The sequence below is a fragment of the Nycticebus coucang genome, chromosome 8, assembly GCF_027406575.1.
Source record: "Nycticebus coucang isolate mNycCou1 chromosome 8, mNycCou1.pri, whole genome shotgun sequence".
Lineage (NCBI taxonomy): Eukaryota > Metazoa > Chordata > Mammalia > Primates > Lorisidae > Nycticebus > Nycticebus coucang.
The window spans coordinates 117394940-117419819 of NC_069787.1; the positions used below are offsets into that span (position 1 = coordinate 117394940).

Sequence of the window (24880 nt, forward strand, 5' to 3'; positions counted from 1 at the left end):
CCAGGATCGTAGCTGTTTTATTCAGTACCACCTCTTAGAATCTGAGTCTAGAACTAAAAGAGTTAGAAGGGGGCGGCGCCTGTGGCTCAGTCGGTAAGGCGCCGGCCCCATATACCGAGGGTGGAGGGTTCAAACCCGGCCCCAGCTAAACTGCAACCAAAAAATAGCCGGGCGTTGTGGCGGGCGCCTGTAGTCCCAGCTACTCGGGAGGCTGAGGCAAGAGAATCGCTTAAGCCCAGGAGTTGGAGGTTGCTGTGAGCTGTGTGAGGCCACGGCACTCTACCGAGGGCCATAAAGTGAGACTCTGTCTCTACAAAAAAATAAAAAAAGAGTTAGAAGGGAATTTAGTGGTCGTTCCTTCCAACCACTTGCCCCATACTTGAATTTTTTGTCTACAGTGTACCTTCTAGGTTGTCATCTAGCCTTTGAACACGTACCTTGGCATCATAGTCTTTTATATTTAAATTTTCATAAACTTCTACAACAGAGAATCTTAAGAAATGTGAAGCAAAAAAATCAGATGATAACTATCACTTAAAGAAAGAATATAAGATATATTCTTATATTAATATAAGATACAAAAGAATATAAGCTTCATTACACATTCTGTGGAAACATTGATTTGGGTGCATTCTCTAGTTCTGTATTTTCAAAGCTGCTATATAATCAAGAATTACTGGTTTCGGTCCATGGTCATAAATCATTGGTGTTAGTACATAATTCTAAAGTTCCTTTTAAAAAATGGATGAGGCATTGCTTAAATTTTAGAGATCACAAGGATGTTTCCCCACTTCTTAATTGTTGATTCTAGTGATGATGTAAGGATTTCATGCAGTGCCTTTATATGTGATCTATCTATGTAAAAAGAGTGAAGTATAATTGAATTTCTTTAGACTCCCTGATCTAGTTCACTGAGAACTTCCACTTGTTGGCCAGGCATAGTGGCTCGCACTTATAATCCCAGTACTTTGGAAGGCCAAGGAGGTCTGAGAATCACTTGAGGCCAGGAGTTTGAGACCAGCTTGGGCAAAATAGTGAGATCCCTATCACTACAAAGAATTTTAAAAATTAAAAGGAAAGAAAAGAACTTCTACTTGTTCATGAGGCATGCATAAAAGGTATGGCAATTTGAATTGTGTTCTTTCTTAATTTGACCAAAAGCTTTTGTTTTCTTTCATTTCTTTCCATTAGGTTTATATCTGATTGAATATTGAATGGAAAGTGAGATTGGTCAGTTGAGAACCCATACATATTTTTTTTAATGTGTTCCAGCAGGACCCTTTTAATTAGTTTTTAATAGTTTAAATAACTGTTTAATTTCTTAGATCTTTGTCCTGGTATAAGCCCAATACAACATTAGCTCATATTGAACTTAAGAAATATAATTAGATGATATAGTAAATACTATAAGTTGTATTCTATCTTTTTAAGTAGTATATGTTTAATACCAGTTACATGCATGGTGTTTTATTAAGCAGACCCTGAAAGATGATAGTTGTACCTTAGTTTAATTCAAAAAGAACATTTTATAAAGACAGCAAAAACAAAATTATTTATGGAAGAATCAAGACAGTGGAGCTTATTGGTTAGAAAGGAAGAAGGTTAAAAAATTGTAGATAGGGCATCCCATCTCAGGTAACAGTCTTATCTCTGGAATCTAAATTGCCTTAACAAATTTTAGGCTGTGATATAAGTCTAGAATTCATCATAAAAGATATTACATAAACTGATATATACAAACTGCTATAAATCTTTCATTCACCATGTATATATTATAGAATTATTATTGCTTAGAATAATTGAAAGACATGGATCTAGGTTGAAATGAGAAAAAGTTGTGGCTGTTAAAAACTTTTGTCCCTGAAAATGTGCCTATTTAGTACAGTTCTGCTTGAGTGAAAAAATAAATTTGGATTTTATACTAGTGCAATTTTACACTTAAAAAAAAATTTTTTTTTTATGTAAGTTTTTTTTTTTTTTTTTTTTTTAGAGACAGTCTCATTCCATCGCCCTCGGTAGAGTGCTGTGGCATCACAGCTCACAGCAACCTCTAGCTCTTGGCCTTAGGTGATTCTCTTGCCTCAACCTCCAGCTCTTGGCCTTAGGTGATTCTCTTGCCTCAACCTCCTGAGTAGCTGGGACTACAGGTGCCCGCCACAACGCCCAGCTATTTTTGTTGCAGTTTGGCTGGGGCCGGGTTTGAACCCGCCACCCTCGGTATATGGAGCCTGTGTCCTACTCACTGAGCCACAGGCACCACTCATTTTTTTTTTTTAATTCTGTATTAGAATCCCTTTTTGAATTAGGTAATTTCAAAGTAGTGATTTTCAACTAAAGTAATATGTGGTTTAAAAGCAAAATAACACTTTGCCCCAACGGTGCCCCTAGCACAGTGGTTATGGCACCAGACATATATGCCAGTTCTGGCCGGTTTGAACCCAGCCCGGGCCAGCTAAACAACAATGACAACTACAACCAAAAAGAAAAATAGCTGGGTGTTGTGGCAGGCACCTATAGTCCCAGCTACTTGGGAGGCTGAGGCAAGAGAATCGCTTAAGCCCAAGAATTTGAGGTTGCTGTGAGCTGTAACGCTACGGTACTCCACTGAGGGCTGAACATAGACTCTGTCTCAAAAAAAAAAAAAAAAAAACTTTGCCCCACTGTTCTTTGCTTTTACTAATATTTACTATAACACTAAAGGAAGGCATGGGATTATTTTAGTTAAAGATGTTTTGAAATTTTTATGTTGAATAAAATTTAACTCAGTTATAATTTAGTGGTTTATGTAAAAATTTACCACAGTAAGTTGAGGTTATTTTATTCTAAATAATGAAACATCTCAATGTTTCATTATTTCTAAAGAAAATCAATAAAAGCTTTATTAACGTTTAGTCCATAGGAATGCTGAACATTAATTGCTGGGTTTTTTTTTTTTTTTATTAAATCATAGCTGTGTACATTAATGCAATCATGGACATTAATTGCTGTTTAATAAGCAATTATTGTAAATTTAAATCTCAAATCATTATTAGCATATATTTTGGGACCAGATTAACTTCTAACATTTGACTAATTGAATAAAAAATCAAATAATTTTATTAAGGCACAATTGGGATTGTTTCCTTCTTTTGGGTGAGACATAAATATAAAACTTTGTTCTGAATATTGATGATAATTGATTTTTATTTATAACTCACTGTCTTTGGGAGCTTAACTCTTAACTAATTTGCAATTTAAGATACACTTGGAAAGTAGACCTTATGAAATATCAGAGTCCGAATCAATCCAAACAATAGTGAAAACAATTGGGTTGGGTTTTTTAAGTGTATACTATTGCAAACAGTCTCATGGAATCCCTAAAGATAGGTACAACTATGATCTCATTTTACAGATGAGGAAACTAGTTTTGGTATATTAATCTGCTAGGATCACCCCACTAGTAAGTAGGTGGAGTTTGGATTTAAAACTGGCTAGTCTAATTTTAAAGCCTGTGCTCTTAAACTACTTTATTATTCCTTGAGAATTCAGCTTTTCAAATCTTGAGAATTTTGAACTGCTGAGAGAAAAGCTTTAGCTAACCCCAGAATAAAGTAGAAAGCAAAAGAGAGTTAAGCCAAGTTGTAGTAAAGGAATAAACTAGACAACCCAGACTCCTTAGGACATACATCCACAGAACTGTCTTTATATTTTTTGAAGGTGAAAATTTTAATCTTTGCTTAAACCCAAGCCTATAAAAAAATTTTAAACATCTCACATGTAAAACATTCATTGGTTTAGTAAAATAAAACAAAGACTAGATTTTACCCTACCCCCAAAATAACAATATTCTGTTCATTTTATTAAAGGGTAATAACCATGCTCAGAACTGTCTGTTTAGTCTAAATCAGAATCAAGCAACTATCTAAAAAAACTCATGATATTCTTATTCTTAGTTTAGTCCTATTTTTAAACAATTTTTTTTTTTTAGACAGTCTGACTTTGTCACCCTCGGTAGAGTGCTGTGCTGTGGCATCACAGCTCACAGCAAGCACCAACTCTTGGGCTTAAGTGATTCTCTTGCCTCAGCCTCCCAAGTAGTTGGGACTACAGGCGCCTGCCAACAATGCCTGGCTTTTTTTTTTTTTTTTTTTTGTCGTTGTTGTTGTTGCAGTTGTCATTGCTTGTTTTAGCTGGCCATGGCCGGGTCCGAACCTGCCACCTTTGGTATATGGGGCCGACACCTTACCCACTGAGCCACAGGTGCCACCCATTGAAACAATTTCTTGATAGATTTCATTTTATTTAATACTATACCTGGATTTGGAGGGACAGATTAGGAAGGGACATAACATAACAAAGAAAAATTAACAACATAGGAACCTAAAGCTGGGTTTTGGTCATGCAATCCTAGTGGCTTGCCTATTATAATTTTATCAAATATGTTGTCCATAGAATTATGCTTTTTCTGTAAAGAAACGATTTTAAATGACATCTCTAACTGAAAAGATTAGCTATCAGATGGGCAAAAATGATCCATGTGCTTTTCACTGATACTGGTATACAAGGGGATATTGTCATTTTTACTTTGTTCAAGCCTCACTATGGAAATGGGATTGAGAGGCTGTATTCAAGAATGGCTGTTTCGGTGAAAGAAATATTAATTAAGTGCTTGAGAAAGAAGAGGCAAACGTAATGCCATTAGATTCTTAAGAAGCATAATTTATTCCCTTACCCGTCTTTAATAACTGCACATGGTGGTGGTCTCCAATGTTATGGCCTCACTTACCTCTTTTCAGTTTAACAACTCTCAAATCTAGACTTGTAGAATTCCAGAGATTCTAGAGGTCTGCATACCTGTGTCCCCCAGCCTTCTTTCTGTATTTTCTACTAGGGATCTGTATTTCACATGCCTTAAAATTCAGTAGTTCCAAGTAAAAATTTTTCATTTTTATTCATAGGTTCCTTCATTACTCCTTACTGTACCTCCACCCCTCAAAAATCCAGCTGCCTTCTGGTGACAGGCCAGTCACCCCCCAACTTCTAGTTGCTCCAAGCAAAAAACGACGACAAAAAAAACAGTCATTTTTAGCATCTTTTCTTTGTCATGGATCAGTCTCTTTCCCTTATTAATCTGTCACAGATTCTCTGTTTCAATTGTAAAAACTATTTTATTTTAATATTTTCATGCCTGTGATCATGCATTCTGCAATGTCCTGCTTATTCTGCTTCCCTTCGCTTGCTTAGAGATCTTTTTTCTAAGCTTTATCATGAATGCTACTGCCATTCCTTCTCACTACTGCCACCACCAAACAAACAATAAACCCCAAAGCTTAGGTGGTTGCTTAAAAACATGAAACTAATTAATGATGGAAAAAATCCAATGAGAGGAATTTCAGGACACAAGCAAGTTGAGGAGAGACCAAACTGTAATGTGTATTTACTAATTGCACATCTAGAGATCTTCCCCAGTGATGGACAGTGCCCAACTTCATATTCTTCTAACTAATAATACTTGTTGAATGCTTACCATTATATAAAGAAGACAAGGTGAAATTATGCCATTTTTTTACAAAAATGTTATTTAAAGAGGTAAATGTAGGCCAGACGCTGTGGCTCACGCCTGTAATCCCAAGCACTCTGGGAGGCCGAGGCACGTGGAGTGCCTGAGCTCATGGGTTCATGACCAGCCTAAGCAAGAGCGAGATTCTGCTCTAAAAATAGCCGGTCATTGTGGCGGGTGCCTGTAATCCCAGCTACTCAGGAGGCTAAGGAAAAAGGATAACTTGAGCCCAGGAGTTTGAGGTTGCTGAGAACTAATGATGATGCCATAGCTCTTTACCCAGGGCAGCAGAGTGAGACTCTCTCAAACCCCAGAAGAACAAAAAAGAGAATTTATCTCTACTATAAAATATCTGTTAAACACAGTCCTTTCTCTGCAAGGCTTTTTCTTAATCTATCCATTTCCTGACTTATCTGAAGTCTTACTGTGTTTTTAATATCTTCATCCAGATAAGCATCTTTATTGGATTTATCTCCTTTATTTAAATTTTGTACTTTCCAAGAACGAGCTCTTTGAAATCAGGATAATAAAATATATAGATCTTTTGCTCGATTAAGATGTACTTCAATCACTTTAATCATTAAATTTTGGTGTTTTTTTAGAACCTGTGATCTCGGACCCAAGGAATGGTTTTAGTATGTCTAGAACAGATATATGGAACTATAATTATTCCTTTTCAGTATAACTACAGTATTTAGGTCAGATATTCTAAGCTAGAAATCAGGTGGCAAAATTTGACGTCTTTTTAAATCCCCCACCCCCTTTTCCCTCTGAGGTCCCAGTGTACATCTAACTCTAAGTAATTGTCAGTCATACACTGTTTTCTCAGTCTTCAGGAAATAATTTAAAGTAGCCAGCACTGTAGTGCCAATTTTTTTTATTTGGGCTTAAACCTCTTGGTATGTATTCTTCCCTTCCCAGTAATATGCTAACATCAAATTAACTATTTGTGTAAGCATTCTAACATCGGGGAAAATGCTACTCTCTTCTGTCCCTTTCTCCTACCCTTTTGTAGGTCCTACTCAGAGAAAGGAAATATATTCAAGTAGTATTATCAAACCTTGCCTAATGTTTGTCTAATAAGAAATAATTAGTGCATAAACTCATTCTGTGTTTTTATAACATAATTATTTAACTTGATTAATAGATTAAGCTTTCTTAAGTTTTTTGTAATATTTGCATTGTAAAAGTGAAATTGCTGTGCAAACTTTTGTATTGGCCTTCAGTTTATATATTCCATTTTGAATGTTTCAATAGAATTTTAGTTGAACCAGTTCTAAAATTGTTTCCTTAGAGTGGTTCGTCAAGGAAAAAATTGTATCAGAATTTTACTAACAGATTGATCACCCTGAAATATCATAATTTGGAAATGTAAAGAGACCTGGGAAAAGGTCATGTTAAAATCAGTTTTATCATCTGGGCATGGTGGCTCACACCTGTAATCCTAGCATTCTGGGAGGCCGAGGCAGGTGGATAGCTTGAGCTCATGAGTTCAAGATCAGTCCGAGCAAAAGTGAGGCCCCGTCACTTTTAGAAAAATAGAAAAACTGGGGCAAGGGGATCACTTGAGCCCATGAGTGGGAGGTTGTTATGAGCTATGATGCCATGGTACTCTACCCAGGGCAACAGCTTGACTCTGTCTGTTCCCCCCACCCCCACCCCCCCAAAATCAATTTTATCTATTTTTATCTATTTATCTATACCTCCTTTGGAATTCATTTTTAATGTACTTTTTTTGGGGTGGGGGGAGGGACAGAGTCTCACTTTGTCACCCTCCATAGAGTGCCGTGGCATCATACATGGCTCATAGCAACCTCAAAACTCTTGGGCTCAAGCAGTTCTCTTGTCTCAGTCTCCCAAGTAGCTGGGACTAAAAGTGCTTGCCACAATGTCCGGCTATTTTTTTAGAGATGGCATCTCGATCTGCTCAGGCTGGTCTCAAACCCTGTAAGCTCAGAGTCTACCCTCCTCAGCCTCTCCGAGTGCTAGGATTACATGTGTGAGCCACCTTGCCCCAGCCTTTAATGTAACATTTGTATTGTATAAATTTATATAGCCATTTGTATCGTAGATGTTTTCCCACAAATTTTTACTATTTACTTTATTAGATTTAGGGGTGTTTTGTTTTTAAGAGACAAGGTCTCTCACTCTGTTGCCTACGCAGGTCTCAAACTCCTGACCTCAAGCAGTCCTCCAACATCAGCTTCCCAAGCAGCTAGAATTATAGGCATGAACAGATTTAATTTTAATAAGCAAAAATAGTTGTACTGGGAGTCATAAACATTAGTTATACTGCATTTTTAGGTATTCATTATTTTACCCTAAACCAAGGAAATGGGTTTTTACAAATCACAAATACCACTTATGTTGATTGTTGTTTTGTATGTTGAACATAATACCTTATCCTACAGAATGAAATAGTTCCTAGAATAAATGAAGTTGGCACCTCTTCTCTCCTTTTCCCTTTTTCTCTTTCTTTTTGTTACTTTTCCTATTTGTTCATGTTTTTAGTTCATCATAAGTCGTTTTCGTTTTGGGAAGGTGTTTTGCAATATTCAAAGTGCAGCGAAAGTAATTTAACCTTGATCCTATCTCTGTCCCCCATCTGCGTGCTGTTCCAAACATACAATCGTTTTCTTAGAGTGTGTATGTATCCTTCCACAGTTTATGTGTATATAAGCAAATATATAGTATCTTCCTTCATGTAAATGTGCACGTCTATACCTTTACTTTTAAAGATCCCTAGGATATCTTGTTCACATCTCAGTAAATCATTTTTTAATAGATGGCATATTGCTCAGATGAATAGATGGCTGTACCATGATTTATTTAAATAGTTCACTGTTGATAGAAGCCTTACTTTTATAAAACAGAGCTGTAATGAGTAGCTTTATAAATACATTATTTCCTATGTACATAAAATATCTATAGGGATAAATTAACAGACGTGGGACTGTTGGCTCAAAGAGAAAATACATGAGGAGTGAGGGAAGAAAATTAAGGGAAAGAGAGAGAAATCTGTTTTGGTAATTGTATTAATAGTTTTAGTCTGTATTTTTAGTATGACTCAGAGGATGAGTATTTTTTCATGTCTTAAGAATATCAGTGTGGATTCTCCCTATTTTTTGATTGGCCTTCTGGTCTTAATAGTTATTTCTAGAGATACTTTGTACTATGGAAATTACTGAAGTGTTTTTTTGTTTATTTTTAGACAGGTAGTTAGATAAGCCTTTTCACTCCAAAATATTAAAGAATTGTATTGATTGCATATTTTAAATACTCTCTGAATTTTTTTTTTGCCATGTGAATATCTCTTTTAAAATACCTTCTTAAAAAACTTTCACTTTGAAATACAGATTGACAAAAAATTAAAAAAATAGAAAAGTCTCACGTACCCTTCATATAGTTTCCCCAATGATAATATCTAGTCTGACTATAGCACAACTTCAAAATCAAATTGACTTTTTCCCTCTTTTATATACTTTTCCCTCTTTTCAAACATTTTTTTCTGACTAGGAATTTTTCTTAAAATTAACAAGATGAATATAAAAGACGCTGAGGGTATTGATGAACAAGATTTTTGTGGGCAATTCTAACAATCGTTGTTACTTATACATTGTTGTTGTCCATCACAGTATAAGTATTTAGCTGCATTTTTAACGTTATTTGGTAAAGCTTTCATCACAATGTTTTAAGACTGGTTGGTTCGAAAATAATAACTTGGTTTTGTAAGTAGAAATTTTTACCTGCTTGTTCAGAATGAATAATAGCTTTTAAATTTATTTTGTGTTATTAATAATAAAAAGCTCTATTGGCGGTCAGGCAGGGTGACTGACACCTGTAATCCAAGCACATGCTGGGAGGCCAAGGCCGTGGATTGCTCGAGCTCTTAAGTTGGAGACCAGCCTGAGCAAGAGCAAGATCCTGTCTCTACTAAAAAAAAGGCGGGGGGTGGGGGAGAGAGACACTAGCTGGGTGTGGTGGCACATGCTTGTAGTCCCAGCTACTTGGGAGGCTGAGGCAAGAGGATCGCTTGAGACCAGGAGTTTGAGGTTGCTGTGAGCTGTCACAGTGCCACTGCACTTGACCCAGTGTGACAGTGAGACTCTATCTCAAAAAAAAAAAAAAAAAAAAATCCCCATGGGGCATTTTGTGGGGGGGGGGTGTTAAATCATGGAATTAAATAGATTATTTATTTTACATTGGTAGAATTTATGATTAAGAATTAGAATATATAAAATTTGAGTTCTTAATTTATTATTAAACTTCATCTAATATTGTATTCTTAGCTATAGAGGTTTATATTTGGCCAGAGACTAAGTCTACATGAATTTTAATCTATTTGGGCTCTTTCGAAAGAATTATTGTTTTCTCTGAAGTATTAACTTGTAAATATTATTTTAGCCCCTTATTTGAGAAGAGTGGAAGGTTTTTAAAATTTAATCTTCACAGGCTTGCTGAACTGTACATTTATTAGGTTTATTATGTAATTCAGTGACTTACGTTTTCATAGTTTTCTTTCTAGAAAACAAGCTTAAGTTCAGAAACTGGTTAACCATCAAAATATAATGTGGTGAATGCAATAATAAAAAAAGGCAGAATACAGTAGATCAGTGGTTCTCAACCTTCCTAATGCCACGGCCCTTTAATACAGTACCTGTGGGTTGTGACCCACAGGTTGAGAGCCCACTGCATTAGATAAAGGAGGCAAAATTGAAGGGAAATTATTCATTCTGCTTTAGTTGCTCTTTCTCATTTTAAAAGGATCTTTTCTAAGTCCCTGTAGTCACAAAAAATAACTAAAAAAATAGATTTAGAAAGATAAAGAGAGCACTATGTTAACTTTAAACACAATAGAAAACCGTATCTTCATTGAAACAGTATTTTTAAACCATGTTCTGGGGTTTTGAAACAGAATACTCTTTTATTTGCTTAAGACTACCATATTGATATCTTGATTGTAAATCTGGCTATTTAAAGCAGTGCTTCTCAAAACTTCAGTGTCTGTTGGAATCACCTGGAGATTTTATTAGGTTACCTGGCCATATCCCCAAGATTGATTAATTCTGTGAATCTAGAGTAGGTACAAATCATTTACATTTCTTTCAAGTTCCAAAGTGACACTCATGCTTCTAGTCCAGGGACTGAACAATTTATCTAAGCTCTGAATTTGAGACACAGTTTCACAATTTCACCTTAGGTAGAGTGCTGTGGCGTCACAGCTCACAGCAACCTCAAACTCTTGGGCTTAAGCGATTCTTTAGCCTCACTCTCCCAAGTAGCTGGGACTTATAGGCGCCCACCACCAACGCCTGGCTTTTTTTTTTTTTTTTTTTTTTTTGTAGTTGTCACTGTTGTTTGGCAGGGCCAGACTGGGTTCGAACCCACCAGCTCTGAAGTATTTGACTGGTGCCTTAACTGCTGAGCTACAGGTGCTGAGCTTAAACTTTAAAAATTTTAATAGCTTTCTAATATGAACCATTAATTGTTTGAGCTCCTATGTGCCAAGCACTGTATTCACTTCTTCACAAAGGTGAAAATAGGGAACCTTTCGAGGAGTTTATGATAGGGTCAACAGTGGTAGTATTACAGTAGTAAAAGCAACCACTGTCATGTTTAGGATGCTCAGTATCTCAGTGTGCCAAATATTATTTAAATTTTTATTTTAATTTATTTAATCATCAGAGGGCTTTTTTTTTTTTTTTGATAGAGAGTCTCAGTTGCTTTGGGGTTGAGTGCTCTGGCGTCATAGCTCACAGCAACCTCGAATTCTTGGGCTCAAGCAATCCTCTTGCCTCAGCCTCCTAAGCAGCTGGGGCTACAGGTGCCTGCCACAACATGCAGCTATTTTTTTTTTTTTTTAAGTGGGTCGCTCCTGTTCAGGCTGGTCTCGAACTCCTGAGGTCGGGCAGTCCACCCACCCCAAACTCCCAGAGTGCTAGGATTACAGGTATGAGCTACCACACTTAGCCCTCATAGGGATTTTATGAATTGAGGAATGTAACGTTTATTTTAGATGAAAAAACATGTCTAGAAAGGTTAATTTCTCAGAATTCACACAGTGAGTATATGGAAGAGCCAGAATTTGCTATTCTGCTTTCCTGCACTATATTAAAAGTTTGTGAAGATTGATGGGCCACAGGAGGGATGGACTGATCACTCCTCAGGAAATAAGATAGCATCACAAAAGAGATGACACTGGAACATCCTCAGGGATGAGTGAGAGAGAGCCAGATGAATTGGAACTGTGAGCATTTCCAGCTCAGGGAGTGGTTTCTGCAAAGCCAAGGAAACCTGAGAGAACATATGTTCCATAGGCTGCAAATAGTTATGTAAGATCATAACACCATAGGTCAGATGGAATATAAGAAGAAAAACGACCATGTAAAGCAGAGGTGAAGGTCATGAAGAATTTTGTATACCAGGCTAAGTTTTAAAAGTAGAATTAATTTTTTGTATTCTTTGTCCTATAACCTTCATCTCTCTCTCTCTAAGCCAGTGATTCTCAAAGCATGGTCAGACAGTAGAATTGGCATCCTCCAGGAACTTGTTAGAAGTACAAATTCCTGGATCCTACCCATCCCTATTGAATTAGAAACTCGGAGATAGAGCCCATCAATCTGTTTTACAAGACTTCCAGATGACTTGAGGGCATGCTAAAGTTTGACATCCCCACATTAAGTTATAGAATTCTTGAATAAAAAGCTTTAAAAATAGTCAAAAAGGTCACTGTAGTTGATAGTAATTTTTTTTTTTTTTTTTACTTAATCCCTGATGTGGTAATAGTAATATCTATAGTGAGATAGTAATTAGCTCGGTAACTGATTTAATTCAATTATAGTACTGAACAAAGTTGAAATATTACCATCTTTTAAGGGATACATATCTTCTCGTGATCCATTTATACCTTGCAAACCTGTTTTCCTCTATTGCCATAAGAGGCCTGTGTCAGGACAAGTTTGTTCAATCAGCATTCAAAGAATAGCATGCTAATTATTCTTGAGGAAAGATGTAGAAACTTGATGATTGATTTTAATTATACAAAAAGAAAAGAAAACAGTAAACCCTAAGTCCTTTAAGGTTTATTTTTCCCAACTGTTCATTAATATTTAAAACTGGTGTATAAAAGTTAGTATTTAAGGTTTTCTATTTAAGTGAAATGTATTGAAGGAATCAAATGTATCTATCATGAAATGACTTAATTATTTCTTTCTTTGCCATAGAAATTAAAAAAAAAAAAACCACAAAGTTTAATCTAAATGCCTATCACTTCTAGGGTTTTTTTTTTGGCCAAAATGTGTTCAGTATTTGTGTTGGATACATCTACATGGTGTCCTTCACTGAACTTTACACTAAAGCCTTATGGTTTATATATAAGTTCTGTAGTTTATAGTTACATATAGTCATACTTGTCATGACTTTGTTTCCTTTTAATTTTATCAAATTTTATTTTTTAATTAACTTTGTTCAAATTAATACAAGGGTACAATATTTAGGTTACATTGTTCTTACTTCCAAGCTTAAAGCTCCGTTTGTAGAAGAGCTTTTTTTTTTTTGAGACAGAGTCTCACTTTGTTGCCCTTGGTAGAGTGCTGTAGTGTCATAGCTCACAGCACGCTCAAACTCTTGGGCTCAGGTGATCCCCTTCCCTCAGCCTCCCAAGTAACTGGGGCTACAGGTTCCCCCCCCCCGCCCCCACCAATGCCTGGCTGTTTTTAGAGATGGGGGTGGTCTCACTCTTGCTCAGGCTGGTCTCAAACCTATGAGCTTTAAACAATCCACCTGCCTCAGCTTCCCAGAGTGCTAGGATTATAGGTGTGAGCCATTTTGCCCGGCCACTTTGCATGACTTTCTATAAGCATTTAAAGCCCATCATGTAGATTGTTAATTATTCATATATCCCTAGGTATAAGGGACTGTTTTCTTTTTTCTTCCTTTCTTTCTTTTATTTTCTTTTTTTTTAAGAGACAGAGTCTCACTTTGTTGCCCTCGGTAGAGTGCCGTGGTGTCACAAATCACAGCAACCTCCAGCTCTTGGGCTTAGGCGATTCTCTTGCCTCAGTCTCCCGAGTAGCTGGGACTACAGGCGCCCACCACAATGCGTGGCTATTTTTTGTTGCAGTTTGGCGGCCGGGTTCAAACCTGCCACCCTCAGTATATGGGGCCGCCGCCCTACTCACAGGCATAGCCCAACAGGGACTGTTTTTATCTTAGAAACAGTAGCAGCAAAAAGTGAAGTATGCTGTAATTTGGTTAATACAATTTAATGCTTCCCATGTAATGATGCAGGGTTTTGAGGATTTAGAAGTAGAACCTCTACTGAGGCATTGATACCAACCCCTTCATCTTATAGATGGGGAAACTGAGGTCCAGGGAAGTTAAATAGATGCTTGCTGATGTCACACAGGTAGTAAGTAGCAGACCCAGGATTATAACCAAGACTACTTAGATTACAGTGTAAAGGGCAAGCTACATAGGACAGGATATTTCTGAGCTTTAGTTGGATATAATGATGGTCTAAATCATCGAAAGTAAAATAGTTTTCAGATATCTTAGCACCAGAATCTTACCAGGTGGAGTATACTTTATGAAGAGTATTAATATTTTATATAAAAATTCTTTTCAAGACCTCTTTTTATATTGATATAGTAGGCTTGAGTATCAGATTTTTCCTTACAAGAGCAATTTTTAAAACCTAGTAATTGTTTTTCAAAATTTACAAAAATGGCAAGAATAGGATATAGGTTTTTGCTATTCTTACTACTGAAGACATGAGAAAATACATATAAACCATCAAAAAAGACAATTGTTCAGCCTTCTTTGTAAATTATCATACATTTGCTAAGGTGATGCTTGAACTTGGGATGTACTTACTGGCAAGACTACTTTCAATTATTTCCGGGAAAAACTGGTTCAAACCACATACCTTATTAGGTAAATTTTGCCACCAAGTAATCTACAATCAAAGCATGTAGGTATGCCAGAATATTGAGTTTTTTGTTAACCAACTGTGCCCAAAGCCTCCCAAAATATTTTAAGAGGCCAATACTGGGCGGCAGCTGTGGCTCAAAGGAGTAGGGCGCTGGCCCCATATGCCAGAGGTTGCGGGTTCAAACTGCAAAAACTGCAAAAAAAAAAAAAAAAAAGAGGCCCATACTAAACATTTTAAAGCAATACGTTAAAATCTAAAACTTAAAAGGAACGTTCATCATCTGAATATATGTAATAACTAGGATTTCCACATGAAAGGCAATTAGAATATATAGTTGGTTAGTGAAGAAGTTTGTTTTGTTTTGTTTTGTTTTGGTTAATGAAGAAGTTTAAGAGATACAGAGAGGGCACTGCTCATTTAAAATATATCTTTTTAAGACCACTGAATTGAGACCTTCTGAATAAAACTGGTAGTTTAAAGTAGAATGTATATGTGTGTATATATACACATATCTATGTATGCATCAAATTAGAAATGTTGGGACTACAAAGGATTTTTAGAAATCATCAATTTACTGAGACCTTCATTTTAAAAATGAGAGCTGAGTACTGAAAATACACGTAAGCTGTTTTAAATTACTATATCTGTTTTTAATTAAAACACAAATGTATTTTAAAGAATTGGAAGGGAAGTTAAATTTTTCAGAATAATTTAATGAAATATTCTAATTTTTTCCAGTGCATCTGGGGGAGGTGTTGTAGCCATTGACAACAAAATAGAACAAGCAATGGTAAGTAAGTTTATGGTTCTTCCATGTCATCGATTGTTGGTTGTATGAAACACTTGGTGTTTCTCAATCTTGAAACCAAAATTTTTTTAGGCCAAAGACGACTAGAGTATATTTTTTGATAATGAGATTTAGTTGAAGATGCTAGAACATCGAGAACTTTTAATCTAGAATGAAATAAATATTTCTCCCATTTAAACCTCCCACATGTCGTCCATTAGCATTGAAGGGGCTAGGGGGAGGCATACATAATTAAATGTAGTATGTTCCCAAAATATTTTAGAGACAAAAAAGTATTAAAGTGAAAACTTCAGCTGGAAATCTGATTCAAGTTTGTGATAGAAGCTATAAATAAGGACTGTTAGTTTCAAACTATTAAAAAAATAAATCCTAAGATTTTAAAGTCAGAAATTAGAAGTCACTTTATCTCTAAAGCAGCACTATGACTAGTTTACATCAGACAGCTTTCCTTTGGAATATTATTTCTTCTCAGTCTAACATCTAAGCATGTGATTTTAAACTTTTTAAATTCTAAGCTTGAAGGGAGCTAGTATTTTTGGAAATTGCAAACTTCGAAAAGAAAATCATGAGCTTGCTGCTCTAGTTGGGAAGTGGATGTTTTTCACCATATTTCCCTTAGACCTAGTGAAGATATAGCAGAAACATTGAAAGCAAGAGCAGAAAAACTAATATACCTTGTGCTTATAAAGCACCAAGTAGCCAGAACCAAATAGTTCAACCTTTCCCTCTCACTCTTTTTTTGACATTCCTAATTTTGTTTTTCACAGGATCTGGTGAAAAGCCATTTGATGTATGCAGTAAGAGAAGAAGTGGAAGTTTTAAAGGAACAAATAAAAGAATTAGTTGAAAGAAACTCTTTACTTGAACGAGAAAACGCACTGTTAAAATCTCTTTCAAACAATGATCAATTATCCCAACTCCCAGCCCAACAGGCCAATCCTGGTAGCACTTCTCAGCAACAAGCAGTGATAGCACAGCCTCCGCAGCCAACGCAACCTCCACAGCAGCCGAATGTCTCCTCAGCATAAAGCTTTCTTAAGCCTCGTTAAGAAAAAACTGAAAGCAATCTATCCTTGTGTGCCACTGGTGTTCTTTCCACTTTATACGAAAGCAAGTAGCCATGCTTTGGTTGTGTGTTTGGCCTTTTCAGTATTAGACAATCATTCTACAAGAGCTTTTCCTCTCTCTGAGATGTCATGCAGCACTGTTGATGTCCAGTTCTATGTCATCCGAACACAAGGAGAATAATAGATGGGGTTTACTAAAGCAAACAAAGTCAGAATTTTACCTGGTGCGCATGAGTGGGGTCTTTAAGAGTTTTGGTGGCTCTTCCACGTTTCCTGTTACCCATGGATTTACCCTGAGCCTTTCTATCACTTTATAAATAACAGTTCATCTAAAGAGCCACTTTTCTTTTAATGTCAGTAACATTTGCCTATATAAGTTTTCATTTATTTGTGTTTTATTTATTACAGGGCTGCTATTTTCATAATGTACATGAACAATGTCACAGAACTTTTTTAATTTTTTTGAATAATTATCAGTAAAGGAATTGAAAGACAGGATTGCATTTAATAGATAAAACGTTTAGGCAATAATTGAACAAAAGAATCCTGGCATATTTCTAACACTAATGGCAATTTACCTTTGGTATTTATTTTCAGTAGTAAAGACCCAGCTTGAATGTAAATTTTGTATAGTGTAAGTATGAAGAACATAGTGCAACTGTACAGGTAGTCACCAGTTATTGTGATATAATAAATAATTGGGCTATTTTGATGAAGAAAACTTTGTTCATTTGTTTCTACTTTCTAATAGAGAAATTGCCATGATTCCTCTGCTTTTTGACATTTCTTATGACTTTTTTTTTTTTTTTGGTTTTTTTTTGGGTGGGAATAAAAAGCTGTGAAATTGTTCAACCTACTTTGTAACCAAAGAAGCAAAGCTGTGTAATGGAGTTTTTTTTTTTATAATGCACATTCTTTATGTATTTTTATTTAGTGTTTTCTCAGTCACAATTTTCTTTGCTGTCTAGCATGATCTGCATGACCTATAATCTTTGAACCACTTTTGTACCTCATGTTTTTAATCCAGCACTCTTATTGTAATATGTACTAGTCTGTGAACAATGTCAAATAAAGAACGAACAGGTAGTGTGGTGGAGCTGAGCTAGTGTACAACACACTAGTTGTAAAAAAAAAAAAAAAAATGAAGTGAGCCATCTTTTGTTCATTTAAAATGGTGTTTTGAATTTCGTATGCAGAAAACATTTTGTTACATTGCAGATTTTAATGTATTTAATAAATGCAACATGCAGATTAAGTGCAGTGTATGCTGAGTATTTAAATTAAAATGTACATTTCATAAATACAGTTTCAAGAGAAAGCATCATTTTGTGTATACTAACACATTAAGTGTATGTCAGAAATTGATGTATAAATATATATTTTAACACATTTTCTGAAATTAAACTGCAGTTTTGTTGAAATATTTGGCTCTATATGTGTTCAAAATTTGACTAGATTTGTATTTTCACAGTTCAAAGTATTCCTTAATGAAAACCTATGTTATTAATGACTTAATGATATTTCTTAAATTTTTAAAGTAAAATAGCTTAAAGAATGCAGAAATAGTGAGCGATATTTGTACTCAGTGTTCATCTTATGATACTTAAGTAAAAAAATCCTTGTCTACCAAAAGTTTTACTTGAATTCAGAAAGGTGCCTGTAGAATTTAACAGGTGCTGTGTTTGTAGCCAGCTAGCTAATCAGGAGTTAATGAGAACCATTAGTTTGTTCTCCATGTTAAAAGAGGGTCAGTGTTCTTTATCAATTTGAAATAAAAACTTTAATCAGATCAGCCATGAACAAGAGGCATAAATATACATAGGCTTACCAAATACATTCTAGTTGTGCTGCAGAATATGTTGTTCAATGAACAAAGTTTTAATAACATTAGAAATAATCAAAGGAACTCAAGTGTATAGGCTTGAGCAAACGACCATAAGGTTGTGGAGTTAGATTCTAAGTAGAGCCAACCTAGGACAGATAAAAGGTGCAACTTTGCTATTGGAATGTTCACCAAAAGGTTTACTGGAGGTACCCCTCCAGTGCTAATAGTGTGGTATTTAATGCAGGCAGATAAAAACTATTATTTCTAATGAGGGTTGGGATTTTGTGAAAATAGATAAATTTTGGTTCTGGGGATAGAAAACGTATAAAGTAATAGTATTCTCCGAGGAAATTAATATATTGAAGTCTAAAAGTAGCCCCAATTAGTTCTTTTTACATTTAAAAAGAGAAAACATGAATAGTTCAAAGAAATAGCAGTTACTCAAAGTTCAGCCCCTAATAACCTAGGAAATGCAACTTAATATTTTTAACAAATTGTGTCTTTTAAATTGTAAGACTTAGGCAAGCTTTCCTGTTTATTTCTAGAAAGTAATTTGGCAGTATATATCAAGAGCCTTAAATATTAAGCTTTTCAGTGTAGTGACATGAGAAGGTACTCAATTCATGGTGCAATGTTCAAAAATGCAAAATTGTAGTGCCTGCCTTTTGCTTGCCCATCATACCCTCCCCCCCAAACGCAAGCTACCCCCACCCTCATCACCAAAAAAAAACTAGAAGGAAGCCTTTGTAACTAAATGTTCTTCCATGAGGCACACCTAGGAACAAATTTAAGGGAGGAAAAGCTGTTAGACTTTTCAGCCTTGGATATGTTGTATTTGGAAATGCCAAGCATTCCCCCAATTAATTGTTCAGAATCTTAAGTAACTTCTAGTTTTACTTGGAAATGAAGGTTTCCTCCAAATAGCTGGAATATTAACTGAGATTCCAATTTGGGGCCACAGTCTTAACTAATTTTTCTCAGCAATGCATATAGACCAAGGTGCCACATTTGCTTTCTAGTTCAGCCAATTAGTAAATCAGAAGTAGAAATTTTTCTGATAATGGTAGTTGTCTACAATTCGAACCTAACTTTTCCCAAAGAAAATTTATTTTAGGTAATTCCAATCTGATCTCACAGCTTATCACATCAAAAATACATAGTTGGGGGCAGGAAGCATTAAGTATAATCGTAATTTCATGTCTTTTTTTTGTTTGTTTGTTTGTTTTCGTAGTTTTTGACTGGGGCTGGGTTTGAACCCGCCACCTCTGGCATATGAGGCTGGCACCTACTCCTCTGAGCCACAGGCGCCGCCAATTTCATGTCTTAAATGGCTGGATTTTTTCCAATTCCATTTATTATGTTCTAAGGTACGAGATAAGGATGTTTTACAATCAGAGATCCAGTGATTGGTCATCCCAACTGCCATTATTTACAATAATTACCACAGGTTAGAGACTTTATTTTTCCAAATTCCAAACACTAGTAACTCCTGGACTTTTTTTTTTTTTTTGAGACAAGAGTCTTACTTTGTCACCCTAACTAGAGTGTTGTGATGTCACAGCTCACAGCAACCTCCAACTCGGGCTGAGGTGATCCTCTTGCCTCAGCCTCCCGAGTGGCTGGGAGTACAGGCGCCCACCACAATGCCCGACTATTTTTTGTTGCAGTTTGGCTGGGGCCAGGTTCGAACCTGCCACCCTTGGTATATTTGGTTGGTGCCCTACCTGCTGAGCCACAGGCGCCACCCCCAGACATACCTCTTTTTAAGTGTCTTGAATATAAGATTAGAGTAACCAGAACACCTGTTATTCATGGAAATTTATAGAATCAGAAGTAAAATAGTAGCTACTTTTCTGGAAGCAAATTTTTTAGATGGTTTGAAGTTACATTTTTTAAACTCCATAGCTCAGTGGCAGGCATGTTGTGACATGGCTCAATTCTCTTCGATAATCCTATTAAAAAGACAAAACCCAACTCTTAAGATTCACAGTTTAGTTGAAGCTATAGACAAGCGAACTATAGAATGCAACAAGAATATGTTGTTATGAACAGTCAAGGATGGCTTTTTCAGGGTTGGTTTCCTCAGAGATGACCCCTGAGTCTTCAAGGTCACAAGAGTTAGCCAAGAGGAAGGACATTCCAGGCACAAGAAATCTCACAGACTTAGAGCATAAACAAGGCTCTTAGGGTAGCCACAGGATTTTACGGGAGACAGTCAGTGACTGTCCCACTGACCTTAGTAGTTTGGCATATATTGTGAAATAAGAATGATTTATCTAATGATTAAGCAGGGGAGTACTGTGCTCAAATTGTGCTGGTTATTGTTGATAATTCTAGTGGTAGATGGGAGATTGGAGTGGCTGAAACTAGCAGCTGAAATTTAAGAGTGACAACAATAATCCAAAAAATGAATCAAGTAACAGGCAATTTTGGGAAGCTCACGAAGAAAGCTTGTCTTGGGTCTTTCTGTCCCACGCACTCCACCCCCCCCTGGCAAAGAGCAAAGAACCCCAACTGACACTTGAAAGTTTGAGTCATTTTCTTCCAACATTCATATATCTCTATGAAATGAAAGTCTTTGTTTCCTACTAAAGGCACAATTTCAAGAATTTAACAAAAGTGTGGGGAATAAAGGGCTGTTTGCCATTTATGCCAATGTGTCAGTTCAGCTCTAAAGGTAAACTAAATTTAATCCTTTTATGAAGACTAGGATTAACAGGATTCTAAAGCTGCCCCTAAAAGCTGTTCCTTGCTCCCTGTAAAGTTCTAGCTGTATTTCAGGTACTGACAGCCCACATCAGAATAAATTTGCTAGGCTTTGTGCTTTCATTCTTCGACATAGGTCAATCCAGTAGGCTTCGTTCTTCCTTGTAAGTCCTTGCCTATACAAAACTGGATCATTTCTCCCACCTCCATCTGCCTCAAGCCTCCTAATTTATATTTCTTTCTAGCAATACTAATAGTTTATTACTTAGTGACATATATTTGTACTTTACCCCTTTTCAACGTTTCAGAATACATTCCTGTTTCATATATTTCTATGCTAACCCACAGAATTTCTATAGCAAGATCTGCTCTTTAGGTGGATTTCCTTTGTAGGTAGAAGGATTACTTACTAATACAAGTGTTATTATAACTATTTCTTTTGTGGGGTACAATTGGTATGACATGCTGTGTTCACAGATGAAAAAGGCTAAGTGAGAAACTATGCAAAGCAACTTAAAGTTCACAATCAATCTGTTTTGTTTTTTTTTTTTTAACGGAATCATTAAATAAGAAAAATAAGGCAGACTTTCAGGTTTGGTGATGGCAGAGAAAGAAGCTGGTATTTTGCTCTGTCAGTCACAGTTCACTTGAACATACCTGGAGGGCGAGTTAGCTTTATTTTTCATTTTCACCAGGGGAACTGATAGATTACAATCTGGTAGTTGGGGGAATTTTTCCACCATGTATGTCTTGGGTCCAGAGTAAGTTTGCAAACTAAGACATTGTCCACAGAAGCCATATTTATCCCTTTGAAGAAGGGAATGAAACAGTGTACTAACTTAACATCATAAAAATAACTGAATTATAAACAAGGCAAATGCCACGGTTCAACTTTGCCATTAAAAATGTTGAAGTCACTCTTTCATTCTTTCACATGCCTGTGATATTTCCATATAACCAACTGTAAAGTACTCCAGCTGCATCCAAATGCTTTTCAGATCATAGTTCTTGCCATCATTTCACAGGCAAGCAATGTATCTATAGGTAAATCATATCTAAAGAAGTTCACAGATAGCAAGGGAATATTTTCCCCACTCTTGGGATTGAAATAAGATCAGGTCAGTGTGTAATTATAGCTTTCCTTCTAAAAAGTAATAAATATATCACTTGATCAGGTGGCAGACTTGCATGGACAGAAAAAAATACATACATATAACTTGGTAAAGCCCCCAAAGTGACTTTTTGAAGAAATTTGAGTTTTATTATTAAATTGGTTTAAATTGTATTTATGTTGAAATGCAATTTAATCCTCTTTCAATTTAGATGTTGCATCCTCTACTAGATGTTTGGTGATAGAAAGGTGAATGGGACATGATTTGTATGCTTCAGAGGCTCAAAGACCAAAGTAAATGTAAACGTTCAAGGGCCATATTATGTATTCAGAGTACGTGTCATAGTTTATGAACCTCATTTGTAAAATGGAAGGTTCGTACAAATCAATAGTAATAGTACCATTCCATGTAAAATCCTTTGATATTGCCGGGAAACAATTTTAAATCACCAAAAACCTTTAACATTAAATGATACTTGTTGAAAGAGGGGGAATTGTTGAAACGCTTCCCACTTTGACATTGAGCCTGTGAGGTATCCCCTAAAAGAGAACTAATCTGAGAAGTTTACATATTTTTTAACACTCTAAGTTTTGTAGATACTGAAACTGATTTAATTCAAACTTAACTAGAGTAGGATTCATGTGTCATGAATTATATTGTCTCGTCTCATAAGCAACACACTCATTATCTCAGTTGATGAATCAGCGACATGCAATGAACCAACTTAAGAATAACTCCAGTGACTGATGCCAAAAATAAATCTGTCATAGAGCTGAGAATACAGAAACACAAACATATATTGAGCAAAGGATAAAAGTGACATTTCAAAACAGTAGAGAAAGAATGAGTTATCCAACAAATAGTAGTGGGACTGCATAATGATTTAGGAAAATAATAAATTCGGATCTCTCACACCAATTAATTACATCTGGACTGGCAGTGAGTCTCTTCTACTCTTAGAGCACACATTCCTTTCAGAATTGGAAAGCTTGTATACCCTGACCCTGCGAAAATGCACATAAGCAACAAGTTTCACAAAATAAGTTACGAAGAAATGCTCAACCTCAGTAAAATAAGGGAAATGCATATTAAAATACAAGAAGCTATCTCAGATCCAGCCAGCAAATATTAAAAATATATATAAATCAAAAAGTGGCAAAGTTGTGGAAAAACAGGAGTCCTACATTGCCAGTGAGCATACCAATTGGCACGGCCACTTTTAAAGTCAATTGAGTAGCAGCCTTTAAGTTTTTAATGGACCTGGTGACCCAATAGTTCAATCTTTTAATATATGCCTTAAAACTTAAGAAAAAAAAAAGAAATAATATATACCCTAAAGAAACACACACGTGTTCCCAAGACAGCTTGTACAATGATATCCATGGCACCTTTGCTTGAGATGCAGAATAGTCCCCCGTTATCCACAGTTTTGCTTTCTGAGGTTCTAGTCACCTATGGTCAACCCTGGACTGAAAATATTAAATGAAAAATTCCAGAAATAAACGTAAGTTTTTTTTTTAAACATAAGTATTCAATTGTGTACTTTTCAGAGTACTGTGATAAAATCTCTTGCTGTCCCTCTTTGCCCTGTGTGGGACGTGAATCATGCCTTTGTCTAGCACAGCCACACTATCTATGCTACTCGCCTGCCTGTTAGTCACTTAGCAGCCAGCTCTATTATCAAATTGAAAAACAGTACATACAGGGTTTTAGTATTATCTGTGGTTCCAGGCATCCGCTGGAGGTCTTGGCATATATCAAGGTAAGGGGGAACTACTGTAATAATACGAAGTTGGAAAAATCAAGATACGCATCAAGAAGATGAAATACGGTACATAGGGTAAATTATTATGTATCAATGAAAAAATGAGAGCCCCCCCCCCCATATGTACTATCAGGGAATGATCTCTAGGATACAATGTTAAGTTTGTTAAAAGTTTGGGTGCAAAAATTGAAGGACAGCACACTTAACACATATGATACCATTGATGTTAAAACACATGCCACACACAGGCACACACAAACACTGCTCAGTGTACTTCTGTAAGTACAGATTTGTGTATTATAGAGAAAGAAGGTCTGAAAGGATACTAACCAAACTGTCAACTGTAGTTTGGTGGCGTGCATTAGCTCTAACTGTAATGTCTGATGTTTTTGAATATGCACTCGTGTATTGGTCGTGTAATGACAACTTAATAAATTAGAAATAAAATAAAATAGAAAGTGGTTTCTTGTCTGTTAATATCGTCCCCGTTGCTCTGGGTCTTATCATCCGCCTTCTCTTCTCCCCCTGGAATGTTTTTTACTCTCTCCCTGATTCTGCTACTTTGCCCTCCCCTCTGGCTGCTTCGCACTGGTATTTATACAGCCTCAACAAATAAATAAATGATAAGTAACCCCCCTGCAACTAACCTTACTGACAATGTGTGCCTTCTGCAAGCTTTGTCAGCTGCTTGTTCCCTTCCACTTCCTGTTCCGTTCACAGCTCATCTGACACAGTTTGGCCTCTGCTCCTAATGCCATGCTAAAAAGGTTCTTGTAAAGGTCACTGGTATTCATTTTTATTTTTTTGTTAATTTCATCCCATACATTTCACTTAATTTTTTGAACTGTTTTACTTAGTTTCCTTTTATCATTATTTGCTTAGTCTAGTATATAGTCTTCTTTCATTTTCCAACTTTTTTTTTTTTTTTTTTTTGAGACAGAGCCTCAAGCTGTCGCCCTTGGTAGAGTTCCTTGGCATCACAGCTCACAGCAACCTCCAACTCCTGGGCTCAAGCGATTCTCCTGCCTCCGCCTCCCAAGTAGCTGGGACTATAGGCGCCTGCTACAATGCCCAGCTATTTTTTGGTGGCAGCCGTTATCGTTGTTTGGCGGGCCCAGGCTGGATT

General features: G+C 36.2%; 1 protein-coding gene across 4 annotated transcripts in view; it reads left to right on the forward strand.

Annotated features, from left to right (window-relative positions):
* TSC22D2 (TSC22 domain family member 2) overlaps positions 1–17767 on the forward strand; it is a 54612-nt gene extending 36845 nt beyond the window's left edge. For 2 of the 4 annotated variants that reach the window (XM_053599384.1, XM_053599385.1), the window contains 2 exons: positions 15210–15261; positions 16047–17767. In XM_053599384.1, the coding sequence (XP_053455359.1) occupies positions 15210–15261; positions 16047–16307 (313 nt within the window). In that variant the 3' untranslated portion in view covers positions 16308–17767. Of the gene's footprint in view, positions 1–15209; positions 15262–16046 lie in introns of those variants that run through there. The other 2 variants (XR_008381629.1, XR_008381630.1) reach the window with 1 other exon arrangement.
* The last annotated feature ends 7113 nt before the right edge of the window (positions 17768–24880 follow it).